Raw genomic sequence first — 14,846 nt, 5'->3', positions numbered from 1 at the left:
TGTTCATCAGTATGCGGATGATACCCAGCTCTACCTCTCTTTTAAATCAGAACCAGTGAAGGCGGTGAAGGTCCTGTGTGAGTGTCTGGAGGCGGTTGGAGGATGGATGGCAGCTAACAGATTGAGGTTGAATCCTGACAAGACAGAAGTACTGTTTTTGGGGGACAGGAGGCGGGCAGGTGTGGAGGATTCCCTGGTCCTGAATGGGGTAACTGTGCCCCTGAAGGACCAGGTGCGCAGCCTGGGAGTCATTTTGGACTCACAGCTGTCCATGGAGGCACAGGTCAAATCTGTGTCCAGGGCAGCTGTTTACCAGCTCCATCTGACACGTAGGCTGAGGCCCTATCTGCCTGCGGACTGTCTCGCCAGAGTGGTGCATGCTCTGGTTATCTCCCGCTTGGACTACTGCAATGCGCTCTACGTGGGGCTACCTTTGAAGGTGACTCGGAAACTACAACTAATCCAGAACGCGGCAGCTAGACTGGTGACTGGGGGCGGCCGCCGAGACCACATAATACCCGTCTTGAAAGACCTACATTGGCTCCCAGTACGTTTCCGAGTACAATTCAAAGTGTTGGTGCTGACCTTTAAAGCCCTAAACGGCCTCGGTCCAGTATACCTGAAGGAGCGTCTGCACCCCCATCATTCTGCCCAAACGCTGAGGTCCAGCGCCGAGGGCCTTCTGGCGGTTCCCTCATTGCGAGAAGCAAAGCTACAGGGAACCAGGTAGAGGGCCTTCTCGGTAGTGGTGCCCGCCCTGTGGAACTCCCTTCCAGCAGATGTCAAAGCGATAAACAACTACCTGACATTCAGAAGACATCTTAAGGCAGCCCTGTTCAGGGAAGTTTTTAACGTGTGATATTTTACTGTATTTTTGGTTTCTATGGAAGCCGCCCAGAGTGGCTGGGGAGGCCAAGCCAGATGGGCGGGGTATAAATAATAAATTATTATTATTATTATTATTATCATTATTATTATTATTATTATTATTATGATGATGATGATGAAGAAATTTTTTCCGTTTAATAATGATATATTAAAATACCATCTCCACACACCTTCCTGGGTTTTAGATAAATTATATTCCAGCATTACTGCTGAGTGATCCGTTATAATGGGAATATCAATGTCACATTGGCTAGTAAAGGGATGTAATGATTTTGATGTTAGAAAAAAGTCAATTCCTGTTTTGCTCTTCAAAATATGGCAACCCTGCCTGATTTGGCTCATGAGTGCCCTATATATCTGCACTGTAGGTCAGTTGTAGAATAATCTTTACTATGAAGACCCTAACGGCTGGTACTATTAACTCTAATTGTAGTGATCTTTGAGTTTCTAGTTTGCTAACCTGCCAATGGTTTGTCCAAGAACCATTAAAAGGAAAACAAATTCCCAGATAATTGAATCTATTAACCTTTTCCAGGCAGTGGGCATCCAAAAACAGCTTAGGCTTAGGTGGATGACAGCCAAAGTCTTAATCAGGCTTCCTCAACCTTGGCCCTCCAGATGTTTTGAGACTACAATTCCCATCATCCCTGACCACTGGTCCTGCTAGCTAGGGAGCATGGGAGTTGTAGGCCAAAAACATCTGGAGGGCCGAGTTTGAGGAAGCCTGTTCTTAGTCTTTGAGTGATTCACATAAAGCTGTTCCTCATATGCATCCCCAAACAATTTCAGCAGCCTCCATATGCCAATTTGGGTCTAGAATAACAGAAGCATGTCATCTGCATAGCAATATGTTCAAATTTCATGGGCCTGTGGACACAGGAAATGTGGTTTTTACCACACAGATGGGCAATAATATCATTCACGTATATATTAAACAAAAAATGGGTTAATAGACAACCGTGCCTTACACCAATCATTGTCTATTTCTGCTGCTAGCTGACCTTCCTTGCCTATTCTGACTTTTCCTGTATTTCCAGTATGCAAAACCTTGATTAAAAGCAACAGTCTTCTATCTATCCATCCCCAACCTTCATAATTTGAACCAGAGTATCTCTCTGTTGATTCTTTTTTTTTTTTAAGGCAGAGGTCAAATCTTAAAAAACTGGCATATGAATATATTTTGGGGGCAATGGAATATTTCTGTCTTGGATGATTTAGAACAAAGCACTGGGCAGTCTCCTGTACATTGTTGTTTAGTCGTTTAGTCGTGTCCGACTCTTCGTGACCCCCCTGGACCAGAGCACGCCAGGCCCTCCTGTCTTCCACTGCCTCCCGCAGTTTGGTCAAACTCATGCTGGTAGCTTCGAGAACACTGTCCCACCATCTCGTCCTCTGTCGTCCCCTTCTCCTTGTGCCCTCCATCTTTCCCAACATCAGGGTCTTTTCCAGGGAGTCTTCTCTTCTCATGAGGTGGCCAAAGTACTGGAGCCTCAGCTTCAGGATCTGTCCTTCCAGTGAGCACTCAGGGCTGATTTCCTTCAGAATTGAGAGGTTTGATCTTCTTGCAGTCCATGGGACTCTCAAGAGTCTCCTCCAGCACCAGAATTCAAAAGCATCAGTTCTTCGGCGATCAGCCTTCTTTATGGTCCAGCTCTCACTTCCATACATTACTACTGGGAAAACCATGGCTTTAACTATACCTCCTGTACATTAGCATAGCCAATATAAACCTGCCTGCTAAGCATATGAAGATCTTGTCTCGCTTGTCTACATCCCATGTCAAACCAACTCAGAGAGTGATTGCATGACTTAGGATGGGAATTAGTGTAACAGCGCCCAGATGATCCACAACATATTGATTTGCAGAGGATTACATGACTCTTTCTCTAGGAGGCTTATTCTAAGATTCAACATTTGGTCAGTGGATATGGCCTCTTCATTTTTTACCTAGATGTTATGACCCCATCTTAGCCTGTGTTTCCCCTGCTGTACGTAGGAGAGCACATATGGCTCACCCTTAACAACATCCTGTAAAAAAAAAAACAGAACTTAATATCAAATATCTGTTCCTCTTTTTTGTCGGAACTCAAACGTTGGTCTAAATACAATAAATACATAAAGAGAAGGAGGGGAGGGGAAAGAAAGGGGGGGGGAAAGAAAAACAAAAGAGGTTAAAAGGGGGGAAGACACAATTCAGAAGGTAAGGGCCTTACGATTCTTGGTCTGTTTTCTATATATAAACATATATGAACATAGTAAATATATAAACAATATTCACTTTATCCACTCCAATGTAATACCCAACAAAGCCACTTTCTATAAACAAACATTATTTTCAGTCTTCAAATCCGAATGTCATATTTTTCTTTTCCATGCAAAAAATCTATGAGAGATTAATCCTTAGTAAGTGTTAACAATGACTTTTCTCCAAGTCCGTTACTTATGACAGCCATTCTTCCATTGTTGGTAATAATGGGTCCTTCCATCTTTGTGCCTATAAAAGTCTGACTGCTGTTATAATATATTATAACAAAGTTCCATAGTCCTTTTCTAACTGTATATCTGTAAGTCCCAGCAGGAAGAGTTTTGGCTTCACTTGAAAATCAATCGTCAAAATTCTCTGTATCAGTGTATGTATTTGTATCCTTCTTATTTTGCTTTTTTACATTTCCATCAAGCATGATAAAATGTCCCTTTGAGTTCCTTACATTTCCAACAGGTATTTAGAATTATTTATTTATTTATTTTAACAACTATTTATTTACAGATTTTTTTGGGGGGGGGGGTTACGACGACATTTTCCAATTTACAATCATTTAACTTTGGACTCAACCACCCCACCCCTCCAATTCCTCCATGGTTTCCCTAATTTTCCAAATTATTCTATGTATTATAGTTACTCTGTGTTATCTTCTCCACAGTATTTTCAAATATATATATTTTTTACTGCTGCTGTTACTCTAAACGCAACTTGTGTTTTAACATGTTGTAATATCACAAATTTTATGGTCTTTTTTTTTTTAGTATACCTAAAATCCTTTGCTTATTAGGGGCCACCCCACATTTTCTTTAAAAGGTGCTTTGCACAGGTAACTCCCATAGAGTCATCAAAATTTTCAAAAGTAGGGGATCCGTGGTTTGACTTTTGAAAAATAGGGGAACCTCAGTAATTAGTTAATTGGGAACCACTGCATTAGATATTTTGAAATATTTGAATCATCATAAAGCAGTGATTTCAAAATTTCCAACAGGCAGTGTATTGCGAAGTCCCAGCCCCGCTCACATCCAGCATTATGCACTTCAATCAGGTCACCTGATGCTTGCCCACTCCCTACCTCTGCAGCCCAGCTGCAGGCCTCAGGAGTGGGGCTTGCCTGCCTGTTCCTTTGTTTCCTCCTCTGGAAAATAAAACTATTGTCAGGGCAAGGCACTGCGGGCGGTTCGAGGGAGGTTGGCGCCTCCAGAGTGCTATGCCATGCAACACCCCAGCTGATGCACTCCACCCAGGGCAGTGCCACTCACCAGGCCTTTCCGGGAAGAGGCAAAAGCTGTGCACACTGACGCTAATCGTCTCTGTGGCCAGCAACTGCCTTCTTCCTCTCCACCTCCTTTCTGACATCATAATGTACTGCCTTATCGCAAAGTTTAGCTGGCAATATACAGTATTATGATGTTGGAAAGTAGATACTGCCCAGCCCTATTACATGGGAATTGCATTCTGAGGCACCATATGCGTCAACCCACCCTGCTCTGCCCTTCACCCCATCCTGTTGCGCCCCCTTCTGGTGCTGAAAATGGTGCATGCCGAACATGCACAAATGGGGAGTTGTCTGTATACAAACTGTGAATTACAGCATTAATAGGTAGAGAGCGTCATGTCACACCTGTTGGGATACTGCCAGGGAGACAAAAGCCATCATGCCCCCACGCTGTCTCCGGACGTCCATTGACCTCCCGTAGAAACGCAGTATCAATCAATTAGCGGCATGAGCTCCAGAAATAGCTTGCCACATTCCAGAGCTGATGCATGCTCTATCAGCAGAATTCGTACAGCGAAAGATGCACGCAGGAGAGCATTATTTACAACTTTATTCAGCGTTGCTCAGAACAAAGAGAAAACATGACTGCCTGCTTCAATGTCTCAGGCACAGAGAGAGAAACGAAAGCAAAGACACAACAGAAACATCCTGTGAACAGGAAATACGCAGGCTGTGACACAAACATCCTGCTCCCTTTTAAGGTGGAACGGAAATATCCTAACAACAACACCCCGACACTTTACAGACAAATGAAGCTTTTCAGGGTTTATGAGACAACTAACTACGCCTATTTGAAAAATGCTATGTGACTTCCTTCATGGGCAAGTCTTAGAGTAATTAAAAACAGATCTCAAAGGCAGATAAAATCCAGACTTCTGTCTTTTGGTCTCCACTCCATAAAAATATTGATATGATGAGTTAAAACCGATTAGCACAAAGTTGAAATAAAGGTAAAACTAATAAAAAAACTTGAGACCTGTGGAGTGACCAGAATATACATCCTCTACACACATGTTCAGAAGGGGGAGCTCAGTGGCTGGTTGTCAGTTCAAGCTGTGGGAGCAGGCACAGGCTTATCTTTGATCTTGATGGTGTGGCCCCACCAAGCTTCCAGGTCATCTAATCCAAAGCTAGTAGAAGGCACTCCAGTGCCACTGAGGAACTACTTCCTGCTTTTTCATGGGGGTCAACCCCATCCAGAATAGGTTGAACATCAGTTTCTTGGATCTGGGAGCCATTTATCCTGCAGTGCTTCCCATCTCTGTCAGTATGCAACTTCAGCTTATCAGCACTCTTCCATCCCATTACTGAATCCAGATACCACTCCAGCTTCCCCAGACTTAGAGAAATGGAGCTGGGTGTTAAATCACCATACCAACAATATTGCATGATGCTCTGATTAAGTGCCGTGGGATTGAGCAGACCCTCCCCCCCCCCCCTTGCTACTTTCTGGAACTGATTCTGCATACAGATAGGACATTGTATTGCTCCCTACACCCAACCTACAGAGCCATGGATGGGTGGTATCAAAACTTACCAAGAGATCAAGGAGATTTAGCTGTGTCTTGGCGTGCATTTCTCATACTTATCTGAAATGCTTCCATCCTGCCTTTCAGTATAAAATTCAAGGCTGCTTACACCCATCAATGCAGTGATTTAGAACAGCAGTAAAGCTGTCAGGACAAGACAAGTGTTCATCTAGAGCAAAAAGCCACCAAATTTGGTACACCAGATAAACCATTTAAGTGAAAGAGTGCCACAGATGAGCCTCTGCTGTCCCAAAAGGGCCTTGATGGGATCCCATAGCTGAGCTTCTGAAGAAAACTCTGGACTGATTTGCATGGGAGCAAGAGACGTGGTGTGGGTTGGGGGTCTTCAAATACCTTGATCCTAGGCCATTAGAACTTAAAGGGGAAAAAATGATGCACAGGAACTTTCCCTGTGTTAGTTGCTATAAATGTGAACTAAAGGCATCCTACCACTGTAAAAGAGCTATTTAAATGTAACCTAGCTAGTTTTGTTCCTTGACTCTGATTAAGTTTCCACCATGAAATTACTCTCTGCACTTATTTTTAAGCTCCCATTACTAGAAGTTGGATCTTCAGCCTTTTGACCTCTTCTGAGGTGCCATCTGCTTTTTGCAGCTAAGTTCAAAGCCGTTTTTGTTCTGTTTTGTTTTGGTTTTTTTCAGATGCAAAAAGCAATGTAGTGCAGGATGGCAATGGTGAGAAGAAAGTAGAGAACTTCCAGTCCCTGGACAAGCACGGGGATGGGCTGACTATGCACCTGATTGCCCCGCTCCCAGCAGCCCTGACAGATGATGACCTGCCAAACAATGTGGACTCTTTGCCCAGTGAACTGAATTGCATTGAGGAGGATAGATTGGACCATAGGCCTGTTACTAACTCCCTTGTTTGCAGACCTGTAAATTACAGTATGTCTTCAGAGGAACAAAAACTATTGGTGAAGTCTGTACCTGGAACCATGAAAATAATGCCCAGTATGTTTGAAGGGAACAATGAAGTTCTCAGAATCAAAGTTATGAAGGAGGTTCGCAAGCCTGGGAGAGGTAAGTGTTGCAAGGGGATTGGAGTCATCCTAAGGGAGGTCCTGTGTTGTTGCCACCACCCTACCAAATATAGAGGGGGCAAAATCATTTCTGATGTTTAATGGGTGTGAAATGGAAGGTGGATCTGATGAAGCTCTTGGTATTTCAGTCTGCTCTCTGTCCTGAGCCAAATGACTTGGAAACAACCGACATTGATTTTGATGTAGCTTATTTTCAGTTGCGGTGCATTATGATAGCAGACTCACTTTGCACCTTTTAAAATTTGTAAGGATCCCCTTTTTAGAATAGGCAGAAAATAACTCATAAATTGTAGAGTTCATCCATAAATTGCAGCAGTCGCACATCATAATGGACTTCACATTTAGAAACCTAGAACATAACAACTAGAGAAAGTAATTTTTCCAATTTTCAGGAAAATTACTTTCAGTGTTAATGTGGTGGGTGCTGTTACAAAGGAGAGAGGAGGAAATTGCAGCCCCACATAGGAAAAGAGGTGGCAAGGGAACACCTGAATTCAGAGCTCCAGAGCCTGATGAGCTGCACCCAAGGGTACTAAAGGAACTTGCGGGTGTAATCTTGGAGCCTCTGTCTATGTTGTCCCCATCTTCAAAAAGGGGAAAAAGAAGACCTAGGTGACTACCGTCCAGTGAGCTTGACATCAATACCAGAAAAGGTAACAGAACAGACCATTCAACAGTAGGTCTGTGAGCGCTTAGAAGCAGTGGGTTTCTCAAAAACAAGTTATGACAGAGAGATTTTTTTTGATGGAGTAACTAGCTTGGTGGATCAGGGGAATGCTGTGGGCTGGACAAGATGGATTTGTAGCTGGTTGACTGACTGAAGCCAAAGACTGCTCACTAATGGTTCCTTGTCATCCTGGAAGAAAGGGACAAGTGGGGTGCCGCAGGGTTCTGTCCCAGGTCCGATCAATGTTCAGTGTCTTTATGAACAACTTGGATGAAGGAATTGAGGGGCTTCTCATCATATTTGCAAATGACACCAAACTGGGGCCAGGGGGGCAGGAAAATGCTGCAGAATACAGAATTGGGATTCAAAATGACCTTAACAGATTGGAGAATTAGGCCCTTACTAACAAAATGAACTTTTTTTTTTAAAGAAATATTTATTAAGATTTTACAAAAAACAGATATAAACACACACAAAAAAATACAAAAAATTAAAAACAATTCTTTTTCATAATTTAAAACTCATTTGCTTGTTTCTTTGACTTCCTCACACCTCCCCTTCTTGTATTCCCATTTAAATAATCAAATCAGCAAATCCTTACCCTCTTTCATTTATCTTATCTCTATAACTTAACATTTTATAACTCGGTATTTTCATCCATTATCAATTCATTTTTGCATATTCTTATTAACTTTGTTACTAATACCACTTATTTCCAATCCAACACCATTTTAGTTATTTTTTTTCACCTATTTATGCCCTTCTTCCATATTCTTAAAGCATTACAGCTGGAAACCACTTAATTTCTATCCAACATCATTCTAACATTCATTAATTTTGCAATATTTCTGTAGATAGTCTTTAAATTTCTTCCAATCTTCTTCCACCGCCTCTTCTCCCTGGTCCCGGATTCTGCCAGTCATTTCTGCCAATCCCATATAGTCCATCATCTTCATCTGCCATTCTTCCAAAGTGGGTAAATCTTGTGTCTTCCAATACTTTGCAATAAGTATTCTTGCTGCTGTTGTAGCGTACATAAAGAAAGTTCTGTCCTTCTTTGGCACCAATTGGCTGACAATGCCCAGAAGAAAGGCCTCTGGTTTCTTCAGGAAGGTATATTTAAATACCTTTTTCATTTCATTATAGATCATTTCCCAGAAAGCCTTAATTCTTAGGCACGTCCACCAAAGGTGAAAGAATGTACCTTCAGTTTCTTTACATTTCCAACATTTATTATCGGGCAAATGATATATTTTTGCAAGCTTGACTGGGGTCATGTACCACCTGTATATCATTTTCATAATATTCTCTCTTAAGGCATTACATGCCGTAAATTTCATACCTGTGGTCCACAACTGTTCCCAGTCAGCAAACATAATGTTATGTCCGACATCTTGTGCCCATTTAATCATAGCAGATTTCACCGTTTCATCCTGAGAACAAAATGAACTTTAATAGGGACAAGTGTAAGGTTCTACACATAGGCAGGAAGAACCAGCTGCACAAATGCCAGTTGTACATCTGAAAAGGATCAACGGGTCTTAATAGACCGCCCGCTGAACACGAGTCAACAGTGTGATGCAGCAGCAAACAGCTAATACTATTCTAGGCTGCATCAACAGAAGTATTAGTCCTGCTCTATTCTGCCCTGGTCAGACCACACCTGGAATACTGTGTCCAGTTCTGGGCACGCAATTTAAGAAGGATATTGGCAAGCTGGAACTTGTACAGGGGGGGGGGGACCAAGATGATCAAGGGTCTGGAAACCAAGCATTATGAGTTGGGTAGGTTTAGCCTGTCATGTGGAGGATGGAGCAAGCTTGTTTTCTCCTGCTCCAGAGTCTAGGATACGAACCAATGGATTCAAGTTACAAGAAAGATTCTGAAAGATTCAAGAAGAACTTTCTAGGAGTAAGATCTGTTTGACAGTGGAACCGGTTCCCATGAATGGTAGTGGAGTCTTCTTCCTTGGAGGTTTTTAAGCAGAGGTTGGATGGCCATCTGTCATGGACGCTTTACTTGAGATTCCTTCATTACAGTGGGTTGGACGAAATGACTCTCATGGTTCCTTCCAACTCTGATTTTATTAAATTGTTACTAGTAGAAGAGGAGAGTTAAGTTGTGGCATCAGACTGACTCTTTATCACCAAACAAGCCCCATGAGATCCTGCACAAAACAGCTAAACCCCAGGAGAGAAAAGGCACAACCTTCAGGAGGACACTGAGAATCTGGAAAGAGCAAAGGCTCCACCATGGTTAACTGACAGCATTGTGGGACAGTTGAGAAAGCAGGCCAGTGCCTAAAATCAATCAAGCAAAGAGAAAGGAGGGGAGATTCTGATGGCCTTGCCAACACTACAATGATCTCACTCTTTCTTTCTTTTTAATTGTAGATTACAAAAGAATTTTCTCTCTCCTTGAAGAAGTTCAAGGCCCTGTGGAAATTCAAAAATATTTCATTGAATTTGCTATCAAGGAAGCAGCAAGGTTTGTATCAAGATGGCAAGCCCCAAGTTTGAACAAATAAAGTGTATATGTTTTGATGGTGGCCTGTATTTTTCTTACATATGTTGCAAATGTTCTTTGAAACTGCTGCCTTCAATGGTGGGATGTGCCTTTTATTTTGTAGATTGATGGGCCTTATCTGTTTTCAAACACAAAGGCAGGTGTGTCAGCCCTGTCCCTCCATAATTTCTGCATAGTAATGCAAAGGTCACTGTTCGTTTCAGAGGGGGAACTTGAAGACAAGTGCAGAACCCACATTAAATTGCTCTCCTTCTCCCTCTCTCTTTTTCTTAGGTTTAAAAAGCGGGTGTTAATTCAACACTTAGAGAGAATACTAGAGGAAATAGAGTTCAACAGCCTGCCCAACAGAGATAATCATGTCAACAGTAGATAATAGTGTCCCAGCAAGAGGAATGCACAGGCCAGGGAGAATAAGTTTGCTATGTTGCAGAGGAGTGAAAGAGGACATTGTGGCAGCTACCACTGGTATGGTGGCTAGGCAGTTTTTCTGTTGGAGTTTGTACATTTGCAAACCTCTCTCAATGGAAGATGGGCTGTGACCCTGGTGGATTTGCTGCAGGAGGTCTGGCTTCCTTCCTCTCTACCCTACTTTGGAGGGCCTGATCTGCTCAATGGGCTGAAGAAAAACACTCAGTGCTGCCCTCCTCCTGCAGGTGATAAGAATTTACTCGTTTGAACCTTTGTTCTAAGACACTTGAAAGCACTGCTTCAGGCAGCGGGTCAAAGCTGATAAAACAAAAATGGCACACCCTTTATCTGCACTTGTGTTGGAAAAATCCTTTGTTGAGAAGAAGAAGAAGAAGAAGAAGAAGAAGAAGAAGAAGAAGAGGAGGAGAGTGAAAATGCCCTCTGTGGTGATAGTGCATATTGTCGCTACAGACACATAGAGAACAGTTCCTGAGAACTGCTAGCCGACCCAGGAACAAGTTTTCAGGGCAAAATGAATTTGAAAGGAAAGCAGCTGCTAAAACTGGGTTGAGGGAAAGCAGTCCAGAGCCCTGTGACTACTGCCTGGTAGCCACTAAGCAACCCAACTCAGCCTCTCTTCTCTTTTGTCTGCAGACATTATGAAAGTGTGTGCCTGCTGCTCCCCAGGTCCCAACTTCAGTTCTCTTTCATCTTATGAGGAGGACGGAGACTCTTCATGGGAACTTGGCCTTGAAAGCACTTAAAGAAAACTATTTTTAAAAAGCAAGTCATGTCCTGTACCCCCAAATCTTCTATCTATGGATATAGTTTACATTTTGAATGTACACATGAGAAGAGATTATTTTGGACAGTGTTGTTTACTGGATCCTTAATTTGATATATCAGAGTGTGTGTGTGTGTGTATACACATACCTGTGAGAATTTTTTGTTGCACTTGGTTATAATAAAAATAATTTTATGATTTCTTAAGAAGTGCCTAATCTGAATGAGGTGCTGATGAATAATCTCTAGTAATTTCACTTGCCTGTTAAGCACAAAGCAGAAAAATAAAAACCCCAAAACAATGAAAAGTGCTGTATATCTCTATTGTTCTCCAAAAGACCATTTTGACACTTGTAGTGTGTATTTCTTCCATGCAGAAAGAGCTAGGCCATGTGTTTTTCTTTGATTCTTTAGATAGTTGTTATTTGACTTTCCACAGTATGGTGTTCAATTACTGGAATTGCCATTTTCATTCGTGGTAGTGCTTAGCTAGGAGTGGGGTGACTCCTCCCACGTGCCTTGGAGATTGGGGCAATGCAAATGACTTTATGTTTGGACCCCTTCAGTAGGATAGGAACCTCCTTATTTTAGGCCTAGCCCCACCTGTTTTGAAATCACAGTCACAGCACTGAACTACAGCTGCTGTAACACTAGTTTACCTGACATTTTATTGACCCTTCACTAGGGAAGCTTCTACCGTGTGACATCAAGTAGACTTGGAACCAATTGCAAAGAGGCATGGAACTCCCAGGTGCAAGCACCCCAGCCCCAAGGAGCATCCTTTCAGCTGACAATGGGGGCTGACTCTCCTACACAGAGGAGGAAAAGCTAACCACAAACAGGAGCCAGGAGGAGCTCTAACCTAGTTCTGGCAAGGAGGTGCCAAGTATCTTCCTGGTGTCACTTCCTGCTGCCATTTTAGAATAGGAAGTACAGACTCTGAAGAGGATTGTGGGACTGCCTGGCTTGCAATTTAGGAGAAGGAATGGTGTTGGGTGACCTTTGCCAGGTTTTCTGCCATTTGTTAATGCTTGCTGTCAACACCAATGCATGAGCTAACTGTAGTTGTGCAATAAACACCACTACTCTCTCAAACTGCCAGCTCTTTGTTGTATGAGCTTGATGCAGAGAGCACTTGAAAACATGCTTTTGAGTAATCCTTTAAAGCTCCACTCAGTGACTTTGATTTGCTGCTTAGTAATTGCTGCCTAAACCAAAGTTTGATGAAGGGAAAGAGGAAGCCCACTGACATGACAGAGACTGACATTACTCACTTTGTGTGATTCCAGGGTGGCTACACACCAGTCCGTGTTAATCACGTCTCAGTTTTGTGCTCCTGAAGTAGTAATGCCTTTGATCTTGCACCATTCCCTCCACTGCAGTGAAAATAGAATTGGCTTTATTAAATAACAAAACAAAATTATTATCTAAAGTATATGATGTGCTACTAGAATGGGATTTAAAAGATGAATTAGTGAAGGAAACTATGGCCAGATTGTTGGAAAACAAGCCCCCTCGGGAGAGGCTGGCCCCCCCCTCGCAGGTTCCCGGAGCTTGTTTACCGGTGATCTGCCCTGGCTGGCATCCCCGCAAGTCCAGGAAGATCGTGATAGGCGACATCTCCCAGCGTGGAAGATGCACACCCCCTTCTCCCCCTTTGCATACCAGCAGGAGAAAGAAGATAGCCAGAAAGTCTACATCTCTACAGTTTATTTCTGACTTTACAGCTGTACAAAAACAGTCTCCTCCAAGCAAGTGACTCAGACTTCCTTCACATACGCAACAGGAAGGTCTCATCTTACACACAGAACAAAGCTCTGTAAATCCTGTGAACTTCCGGGAAAGACTCTCCTCCCTGCAAGAGAGGGGAGTGGTTGTGGCCGGGAGCCGGACTCCGCCTCAAGCAGGGGGCGTTTGCCCCCTGCCTCCCACTCACCTGGCTGGCGCCCACGCCCTCGGCCAGGCACCCAACCAGGTGCCTTCAAGGGGGCGTGTACAGCAGCCTAAATTGCTGCGGTGCCAGCCTCCAGCCCTCACTTTTCGTCGTCCTGTCGCAAGTCATCAGCTAGGAGTCATCACAGTCATCACAAGGTTTGGAGTCGGGGGGGGGGTCTGTGTGTGGAGGCTGCCTGGTTCCTGGCTTGCCTTTTAACTTTAGGAGGCTTGTGTGCGCTCATTGCTTTACTGCTTTTAAAAACCCAGGCATCCAGGTTTGCCTTGCTGTGTCCTCTTTTCCGTGTAAAAACCTACATTTAACCTTCTATTTCCCCCCACTCCTGGTGCGGTCTGAGTGCGAATTACCTTTCTTAAGCTGCAGCTTGTTCCCTTGCCCAGCACGTGCCCCCAGCGAGGTCTGAGTGTGAGTGTGGCTCCGTCTTCCTTTCTCCCTCGTCTCCTCGCTTTCCTTCCCCTGCCTCTGCCTTGGTGGCTGTGCGTTTTATTTTAATTTTTGGCCAGGGTGCTTGTACGTTTTCCCCTCTATTGCCCTTGCCTGTCCGATTGCGTGGCTGGTCTGGGTGACTGAGTGGGTTTGCCTTACATTTTAATTTGTTGGCCAGGGTGCTTGTGCGTTTTCCCCCTCCACTGTCCTTGAGAGCCTGGATAGCTCAGTTGGTTAGAGCATGGTGCTGATAATGCCAAGGTTGCAAGTTCGATCCCTGTATGGGACAGCTGAATATTTCTGCATTGCTGGGGTTGGACTAGATGATCCTCAGGGTTCCTTTTCCTGTTCCTCTCTAATTTTAAGTCGTGTGTGTGTGTGCTTGCAGCGTGTGTTTGTGCCTGCCGTTTATTGATTTATTACTCTTCTAGCGTGGGTTTAATTTACCCTGCCATCCCTTCCATTGGTACCACTTAAATCGGGAGCCCCCTGTAAAATTTTAAAGGCTGCCGGGGCTTGGAATAGACTGTGCGCTTAAACCTCACCCCTCTTGGTTTCTCTAAGCCACCCCCCCCCCTTTGCTTGATGTTTGGGGGAAGAAATAAGGCAGGGCTTGGGGTGGACAATTCAGGGTTTCTGATCAGGGAACCATTCCTCAGCACTGCACGTTTATACGTTTAGAACCTTTGAAGTTGTGCCTTTGCCTGGTTCTTGTCATTGGCTTCACTTGCCAGTACAGGCTCCCTAAAGAAAACCGCTTTTAAACAACAACAACAAAAAAGGTTACGGCTTATAGTACCTTACTGAAAAGTCCAGGTTAACCCACGGTTTATATTTCCACTTCATTTTGGCTCACTGTAAAGGACAGCTATTTTCCTTTTCTTCAAAAACTTTCCTTGCCCGGCATGTTCATTTTACTCCCTCCACCCCTCCTCCCTCCCAACTCCCCCCCCCATGCTTTCCTTCTCCTCCCTCCACCCCTCCTCCCTCCCAACTCCCCCCCCCCATGCTTTCCTTCTCCTCCCTCCACCCCCCCCACCCATTCAGAAGATACATTGGTCTTTGG

General features: G+C 43.7%; 1 protein-coding gene and 1 long non-coding RNA gene across 7 annotated transcripts in view; both read left to right on the top strand.

Annotated features, from left to right (window-relative positions):
- Positions 1 to 11,708, top strand: part of LOC310753785 (integrator complex subunit 6-like) — a 121,653-nt gene extending 109,945 nt beyond the window's left edge. For 4 of the 6 annotated variants that reach the window (XR_014543452.1, XM_083595127.1, XM_083595125.1 and 1 more), the window contains 3 exons: positions 6,619 to 6,996; positions 10,077 to 10,170; positions 10,483 to 11,708. Coding sequence is in view for 4 of the 6 variants with exons in the window: in XM_083595127.1 (XP_083451253.1) it covers positions 6,619 to 6,996; positions 10,077 to 10,170; positions 10,483 to 10,582 (572 nt within the window). In the remaining 2 variants the exon portion in view is untranslated. The remainder of the gene's footprint in view (positions 1 to 6,618; positions 6,997 to 10,076; positions 10,171 to 10,482) is intronic. The other 2 variants (XR_014543453.1, XM_083595126.1) reach the window with 2 other exon arrangements.
- Positions 11,709 to 13,532: 1,824 nt separating this feature from the next.
- LOC310753779 lies at positions 13,533 to 14,540 on the top strand. Its single transcript, XR_014543450.1, has 2 exons — positions 13,533 to 13,679; positions 13,712 to 14,540. It is a non-coding gene; the product is annotated as an uncharacterized lncRNA (long non-coding RNA).
- Positions 14,541 to 14,846: the final 306 nt, after the last annotated feature.

This window comes from Podarcis filfolensis (assembly GCF_964270895.1).
Source record: "Podarcis filfolensis genome assembly, chromosome: W".
In the NCBI taxonomy this organism is placed as follows: Eukaryota; Metazoa; Chordata; class Lepidosauria; order Squamata; family Lacertidae; genus Podarcis; species Podarcis filfolensis.
The sequence above is the reverse complement of the archived record's forward strand: the minus strand, read 5'-3'. Positions and strand labels throughout refer to the sequence as shown.